Genomic DNA, 8,699 nt, shown 5'->3' with positions numbered 1-8,699 from the left:
CCGCCTGCGGCCCGGCGCGGCGCGGCCCGCCGCGTCCTTCGGGGGGTCCTGCAGCTGCAGGGCACGGCTGTGCGTGCGTATGCACACACACACACGGGCGCTGGCACAGTGTTTTCCCCTCACAGCCCCTCCGCATCCCCGCAGAATGGTACATTTACTACTGCAACAGCGATCGTCCTTGCGCCTTTTCCTGATGTTTCTCACATCAGCAAATTTGTCATTTGAGTTCACAGGCTGTGTCTGATTCTCTAGACAGAAGCTACCAAGGGCTTCCAGAAAATGGCAGGTGAGAACAAACACCAATAAAATCGCTGCTCAGTTGAGGTCTGGGCACACAAGTATGTGCCCTATCTGTAATGCTGGCATACTAAGGTATTACTTTTTCAGATGTTGGGATACTAAGATATTAATTTTTCAAATGACTGAAATTACTTAAGTGATACCTTTGAAAACTCTGGTCTCTCCGAGCACGGTGAGTGCCCCAGCCCCACTGAAATGGAAACAAACCAGCATCTTACAGAATTAATCTTGGCCCATCTGTGAGCTTGGGTCATCTCCAGCCACTGAACTACCTGTTTGCTGGGAGTTTGCGGGAACAGCGAAGAGGTAACTGCCCTGGATTCCAGAAAAAGTTATGAAACAGGCCTTTAAATAGCATCTGACCATCAATCTTAATAGTCTTTTGGCAAAGCTGCTGTTTCATGGCACACTGGAGAAGTAATCACCCCTTATAACGTAGGTTAAAAATGAGGTATTGTTTCTTCAAGCCTTCAGCTCTGGTTCTGTTAATTATCTCTGACACCTTAAACTTACCTGGGCCGTACAGCTGCTGTGTCTGAGTTTTTGTGTTGGCAGTCAGGATTTAAGAAGCGCAATCCCAACATACCCGTCTTGCCGCTCAGCTTACCTTAAATCCCTTTTGTCCACAGTTTGAGATGCACTAGACAGCTCACTCTCACATCTAAAAAAAAAAAATAAAAACCACCTTGCTTTCTATCGATGTTGCTGTGATGAGGAGGAAGTGGGATAATGGCATCTTAAATATCTACCCCCACATTGTCACTCGCGCAGCACCTACCAGGGGGATCCCACGTGGCAGTAGGAAGATGCTCTGAGCTCTCAGAAGTTGAGTCCACGGCAGTTTGAGGGAATCTGAGCTGGCACTGCTTTGATCCCAGCCTGCCCCTCACACTCGCACTGTAGCTTGTCTGACCCAGCCCAGGGAGCTAAACCAGCAGATAGCTGTTTTGGTTTGGTTTTTTTTTTTCCTGTTGTTGGTGAGATGGTTTTGTGAGTTGTTTTTTCTTTTGGGGGGGGGTGTGGGGAGTGGGGGGTGGTTTGCAGTGGAATCAGATGAACACAAATGCTGACTCGAGGAAGGACTGGCTTGTGCTGATGTAGGGCATTGTGACCAGCTATGGAAGTGCACCCACTGTCCACTGAATTCCACCTAGGAAAGCCCAGTGTAGCACAAAATTGCAGGATTAGTTCCTCATGAGTCACTCATAGCTACTGAGCAGGAGTCAAGTGCTGCCACTGTCATTCTGTTTTCACTAGTTTTGTGCCGCTTGGAAAACACACTACAGAAAAATGAAGGACTGGCCCCGCAAACTTTCGTATCTGCCTTCTGTATTCAAAGGCATCTTTTGGTTTTCTTTCTGCCTCCAGGGAGAAAAGTCCTGATAGTGTACGCACATCAAGAGCCCAAGTCATTGAATGGATCTTTGAAGAGGGTTGCTGTGGAAGAATTGAGCAAGCAGGGCTGCAGTGTCACGGTGTCTGATTTATATGCAATGCAGTTTGAGCCAAGAGCAACAAGAAATGACATTGTTGGTGAGACTAGCCAAAATTCCCCTTTTTTTCAACAATTACCACAAGACAAACTTTCACCTTGTCTATCCTGCTGCATTAACAATCCAGAACCACGCCTTTAGGTGCACTCCGAAAAAATAGTTGCTATTATTTTGTACAAATATCCTCAGCTAGCAAGACCCAGCTTTTTATTTTCTATTAGCATTGACTAAGAAATGTCATTGTAGGAACCCAAAAAGTATCATCTTTATTTAAATAAATCACTAGAAATGGCTCCTCAATCAAAACAGTGAAATACCTGTATAGTGCAGATTTGGGAAACAGTGTTTGCCTTTAGACTGAATGCGGGAAAACTATTATTTTTACAGTATTTACAGTTGAGTGAAAACACATTCTATGAACCACCTTCTCGTAACGAACACGATTACAAATGCTTTCTGCAAGTTAGCGCCAGACACTGAAGTGCTTGGGCTTTTGAGTTGTATTGGCACTTGCCGACTACCTGGGTATTTATTTTATGATTACTAAAAATTACTAGATGATGCAGTTAAGACTTAAGAAAAGCAGAGATGCTTTCTTTAGGTTTATGTGATATTTTCACTGTGCTTTTACTAGCATTTAGCCTCAGTATTTTTCCAGGTTAGGAAACAACAATCTGCCATAACAAATCTGCGACAGCTGAAACTCTTTCTTTAAAACGAGAATCAAAACCAAGTAGCAGAGGTCCAGTGCAAGCACTGACAAAAACAAGCAGAAATTTATTAATGCCCAGACAAAAGCACTTCTAGAAGTCCACTTCTGAGTATGATCCTTGGCTCACAGTGACATTATTGAGAGGGAAAAATGCATTAGCCCGGGTCCACAGTCAGTCTCTGAAATCCGTTTCTCATGGGTGAGAAATGCCTTCGGATACTGATCTGTGATTTGCTAGAGGGTAATTCATGAGGCTACTGCCTCCCTCTCTTCTGCTAGAGACTGATGACCTGCTAGTTGAATCAGCAGAATGAATTTATGTGTCTGATTCAGACATACTTGAATCGGCTCGTTCAACTGCAGTTGAGTCAGCAGAGCTGGCCATTACTGGTTCCCCAGCCCCTGCTGAGTTTTCCCCGTTACAGAGGCTGAAAAGTAGCCACATAGTGCTTGCAACTGTGTGGTGGTTTCAGTAATCCCTAATGCAGAGCAATTAGCAAAATTCTCTTAAATCTTCTTAAGTCATCCACCTGCATCACCGAAGTCTAGAGCTGGGTTTAGGTCTTCTCATTGCACTTCCTGGGTTGTGAATGTTTTAGTACTCTGAGACACTATGTTCCTCTCCAGAGTAAAACCAAATCACCTTCAGCTGTGATGACGCTGAATATCCACCCGAAAAAAAAAAAAAGGAAAAATGGAAAGCAGTAACTCAATTTAGAACTGTAGATTGCAACATGTATCTGATTCGTGTTTGTCTGCGATGCTAGAAAAAAGGCAAGGAATGACTCTTCACTTCTACCCACAGGCTGCTTGCACAACTCTGAGGAATTCAATTACGGCGTGGAGACATGGGAAGCTTACAAGAGAGGAGGTTTATCCAGTGATGTGATTGAAGAGCAAAAGAAGGTGCAGGAAGCAGACCTACTGATTTTTCAGGTCATTATTTTAAACTGCATTTAAAAAGACTTCAATTGTAGTATACAGGGTTGAACAAAAGAAAAGCAATAGTGAGAAGCTGATAGATTCATTAGGAACGTTGAATCTAGCCAGAGCAAAAAGAGGTAGCAGCTCCGCCATCAGCATAAACCAATCTGTATCCAGTGTAGCAATTTCAAGGTGTTGGGATTTCTGATATGATGTGGATTTTAGACAATATCAAAAATACCAGGTCACGTGTGAGCATTATTCATGCTAGCACAGCATGAGTTTTTCACACAGGTAATGGCTCCACACTGGCCAAGTTATAGGTTTGGGATGTGGTTACAGCTTTAAGAATAAACACCTAATCTCTAAGTAATGGTACCGTAACAAATACAGAGCTGTAGTACAGTCATCTGGGTCAGCAAATCCAGTAATTCAATAGCACAGTTGTCCAGGTTGAAGCAACAGCAAGTCCAGTAACTCACCACACTCGGACAAACTTCGTATCTGGATGCGCAAAGACGTGCACAACCATGTTTATCAGAAAGGGAGCAGCCAGCGATCTTGGGGAATTTGGACTTCCCCAAATGGGGTGTCCTCATCTAGCGCTGAGTTGCAGATGCACTATCTGGACTTAATAATGAATCACAACACCCTGTCTCTGCTCTCCACTGCGCTAGATCTGTCCTTGGTGTCCATAAGACCCAGACGTACCGAGTAGGGCAATACTAGCCCCACATTTCCTTGTGTGCCTGTGTGTCTGTTAGCCTTAGGCATGGCCTGTACGTACTCCACTGCCCCATTCCAGATGAAATTTAGGACCATACCTCAATTAAGCATTTTGCTGAAGTTCTTTGTCATTTTTACAATACTGCTTCTGAGATAAGTACAGTAAAACATCCCTGAAGGAAGGGGTTGCTTTCTACTTCCTGTCTGTAGAATGCTATGAAGTTGAGTATGTTCTGGTGCAGGAAAAAAAAGGCCTCTTAAAGACACCATAAAGTAATTTTAAATTAACTGCAGCCTCAACTCACCACTTCTAGAGATAATGGTGACTGCCCGGTTTCCGCATTGTTTCCATCTTGGATTAAGCCACATGTGGGTAAGCTTTTACAGGATTTCTTCTGTACTGCAGTGTGTGCAAAAGCTTAGGGATAGCAATGCATCCTAGAAGAGGAGTCCATAAGGCATTCGAGGTAACCTAAATAAAACGTGATAACTTAGGCTGTGCTCCCGTGGGCTAAATGGAGGATATAGAAGCAGAGGCTCTTCGTGTTACAGAGGTTTCCTTCTCAGTAAAGTGATTCAGGGTCATCATGTCAGCAGGGTAAGTCTTTCTCAAGATCCTGCAGCATTTGTCAGTAGGCTGGCAGATCAGAACTGATCACCAGATGTCAGTCCTGGTAAAAAGGCGCTTTCTGTGCATTTTGGCCATGTCCTCCATTAGATCATATGTTCCTTTCGTATTCCAGCAATAGGAGACACAATCCTGTACAGTCTTAAGTCTGAATTAAATGGCACCTGTTTGCTTCATCATGCTTTAATTCGTGCGGAAGCCCTCGCATTCCTCATGCTGTTAGTGTGCTGTAGATGCTCAGGTATGTACCTGAGGCTACTACAAACAGAAAGCACTGCAGTTATTTTTGCTAAGCACAGTTACTGCCTCCCCTGACAGAGAGCTGGAAGAAGACATGGATAAGATCTGGACAGATTAAGAGAGTAGGATTTGGCCTGTAGACCGGGCCTGAGGGTGGCTCGGACTGTCTGTGTTCACAAGGTAATTTACTTTTTGCCTAGTTTCCCTTGTATTGGTTCAGCATGCCAGCAATCATGAAGGGCTGGATAGACAGAGTCTTGGTCCAAGGATTTGCTTACGAATTCCCCAACTGTTATGATTCCGGTTTTCTCAAGGTATGTTTTTGAGATTGTTTTTATAAAGATCAAGATTTGCACAATGCTTTTGAGGATATTGGTCTTTCTTTTCCATTATATTTGTTTAAAGCTCTCACTTTACGCTCTCTCAAAATAATGCTTTGGTAACATGTTGAGTAACTTTCTGGCTTGTTAAAACTGTCTGAAAGGTAGTACAGCAAGGAGAGTGCAGTGGTTCCTGAAGATGTAACCAATCTCCTCGAGATTTTTAGTTAGCCTACAAACTGGACTTTATAATTTGGTAGGTGTATCAGAGTGCACTGGGATGGCTTACAGCTTGCAAGCAGTTTAAATTGATCCATTTCCTAAAACTGCACGGATCTGTAATGAGCAAGATAGATACTACAACAGGTGACAGGATTCTGTTCTGGGATTAGAAGTCAAAGGTTAGAATTAAACTGTAAAACTTAATCAGAAACCTGAAATACCCAGTGCACAAGTCCCTGTCCTAACTACCTCCTTTCAATCTTTTATTCTCTGTAGCTTATAAATTAAGCAAGATCAGTACCTCCAGATGACAATTCATAAATTTTTAATTCTCCTTGGCACTGGGAATATCCCTGGGAAATTTTGGCCCACTGTCTGATGGATGTTATTTGGTAACAACCACAGCATCCAGAAACAATATTATTTTCACATTTTTGTTTGCTGCATGTTAATCTCTGTAATTTCTGATCTTAACAATTCCAGACATTTCCGTTTGTCTACACTTGAGGAATGGCTGCCTCACTGAGATGAACAGGAGTGATCCCCAATGGTCATAGCTGCAGGCTGAGTGCAGGCTCAAAGCAGTTCTGATACTGCAATGGAAAATGTTATTTCAATTACGGAAGCTAAAACTGAGAGGGTAGAAGCTGCGCACAAGCCCACAGCTAAAATCATAGTTACAGAAGCAGAAGAAACATGGGGGTTTAGAACACCTGAGAAATAACTGGTTCTCAATTTACTCCTTGGCAAGAGGGACTGTAGCATTCCATTGCTGCATCCAGAAAGGACAGGAATAAAGACACTCTGAGTAACAGAGTGCTTTCCAGCCACGGTTCCCAAACATTGCGTAGAGGAGGACAAGGGTCAGCCCTGCTTCACACAAGGGTGTCGGACACGTAATTCCTTTTCTTTTGAACCTGTCTCTGCCCAAAGCCCTGACACACATCCCACTGGTTGGTTGTTCACAGTCAATCTTTGCCTGAGAGCTGCCGCTACACGTAAGGTCTGGGAAAGAAGAGGATACCACCTCTCTAGAAATTCATGCTGTCCAGATTCCCCTGAATATCTCCTGAACTGTTCAGCCACTCTTCTTTAAGCATGCCTAACTAAAGCACTGCTTTCTTCATTCTAGAACAAATTAGCCCTCTTTTCTTTCACCACTGGAGGAACTGAAGAGACGTATGCAAAAGGAGGTATCAGTGGTGACATTCGCTATCTCCTGTGGCCCATGCAGGTATAATACATTAAATTTTGTTGTTTGCCTTAATTTTTATTATTCCAATTATTTTTAATAGTTGTATTATCGCTTATTTTATATGAAATATAATACAATAAGAAATAACTAAGTTGTCAATTCTAAGCATCTGCAGGTTATAAATTGGACCCTAAAATCCTGAGTCTGCTTTAAAAGTCCACAGAGTCGTACAGTTGTCTTGTGCCCCTTCCTCCAGATTAGAATATGGAGAAAGCTTATACTTGTCAGTCTTTTTAAGTTTCTCATTCGTTACAAGATTTCCTTTAGCCCTAACATGCAGGATTTCCTTTCCCCATAGCTACCTGATTCATGTAGGATGCGGGGCAGGAAAGGAGTCCCACGTTATCCTGGCATTAACGATCAGCATACAAAAGTTAGCATGGCTTTTCTCACTGCTGCCTTTTTCTCAGAAATAACAAGTGTGCTTTGAGCAATTCTGGTGGTAAGGCAAATTGGGCTAGCTGCTTCTTGACAGAGTACAATGGATGTGCTTAACATCTTTGGTCTCCTACCCAGTGCAGTTCCTAGCTGTCTGCCCCTGAGAGGCTGTCTAGCTGCAGAGCTTGCAAGTCAGCATGACAAAGAACTCGAAATGCAGCTGTGAATTCAGAAGTACACTGGGGGGCGGAAATGGCAAGTTGAGCTGATTTGAAAGGCACTAGGCTTCATTCAGGATCGTTTGGCTAAGCCAGAGGCAAAGGTTAAGAAAAAATACTTAAAGTAGATAAGTACACCACAGTTCAGGAACAATACAATGAACTTGAGGCTGTCTCTGATCCTTGCAAATTTAATAGCACACAGCATCTGAAGAGAACAGTTCTATCAGTTTAATAGCACTTAAAAGTAAATTCCACAGAGCAGAATAAATAAAGTTGACCTTATTTTTCAGTGTATTTTATGTCATTCTGCTTAATGCCTAACCTTCAGTAGTGACTGCCAGAATAGGTAATGAACTTTTGCAATTTATTTCCCTCCTCCTGATAAATACACAGGTTTAGAAAACCTGCCTTATATTGGGTCAGAGAAGCAGGTTCAGATTTCAGTCTTCCACATTCTTGAATTAAAAGTGAAAGGGCTAACTTTTTCCTGAGGCATTTCTTTCTCTGCTTTGAGTGCAGCATGGAATCATGCACTTTTGTGGTGTCAAAGTCCTTGCACCTCACATCTGCTTTGCTCCGGAGTATGTCTCTGAGGAGAAGAGGAAGGAGATGCTGATTGCCTGGGCCCAGCGTCTGAAGACTCTTTGGAAGGAAGAACCCATAAACTGTTCTCCTGAGTGGTATTTCAAGTAATGTTCAGGTACAAGACTACAGAGAGAAGATTTTGTGTTTTCCTCCATTCTTTTTGGTGCTTTATCTCAGTATCTGAACGCTAGTCTCCTAATTCAAATGCGTTAAGTATTTTGAGTACTACAGCTAGCAGCTTAACTGACAGTACAATGTTTCTCTTCATTGATTCCTGAGGGATACTCTTCAATAATGGGTGCAAAACTCTTTGTGAAGAATTATCCTTGCATAATCCATAAATGGTGACATCCTGCCTACAAGCAGCAGATAATACAAGTGATATTTAATTGCAGATTATACCATTGCTGCTTATGAAACAGTTAAGTACACTGCCAACTTTATTTTAACATGTTCTGTACCTGCCGCCACTTTTTCTTTTATTTGCCAGGGAATACGCTTCCGATACTCAACCTCGTTATGGCCAATCCTGTTGTTCTAAAGGAGAGGTCTCCGCTTGTGCCTTTGAGCTATAAAGCCAGCTCATGTAAAAGGATGTACAGTTGAATGGTTTGTTAAACAGCTGGAAAGCCTTAGGCTTTTCCACATACTTACAACGGAATAGTAAAGCTACGATAGATACAGGAAAAGACAGA

The 8,699-nt window shown here is 42.7% G+C and overlaps 1 protein-coding gene across 1 annotated transcript; it reads left to right on the top strand.

Moving 5' to 3' along the window:
- Positions 1-252: 252 nt before the first annotated feature.
- NQO2 (NAD(P)H dehydrogenase, quinone 2) lies at positions 253-8,274 on the top strand (the record flags this gene model as incomplete). The annotated part of the gene is made up of 6 exons (XM_010131782.1): positions 253-286; positions 1,669-1,833; positions 3,311-3,441; positions 5,224-5,337; positions 6,698-6,799; positions 7,939-8,274. Coding segments are annotated over 6 exons (720 nt in total), but the record flags the coding sequence as incomplete, so codon positions are not given.
- Positions 8,275-8,699: the final 425 nt, after the last annotated feature.

The sequence above is a fragment of the Buceros rhinoceros genome, unplaced genomic scaffold (genome assembly GCF_000710305.1).
Source record: "Buceros rhinoceros silvestris isolate BGI_N320 unplaced genomic scaffold, ASM71030v1 scaffold41602, whole genome shotgun sequence".
NCBI lineage: Eukaryota > Metazoa > Chordata > Aves > Bucerotiformes > Bucerotidae > Buceros > Buceros rhinoceros.
This window is presented reverse-complemented; position numbering and strand designations above follow the sequence as displayed.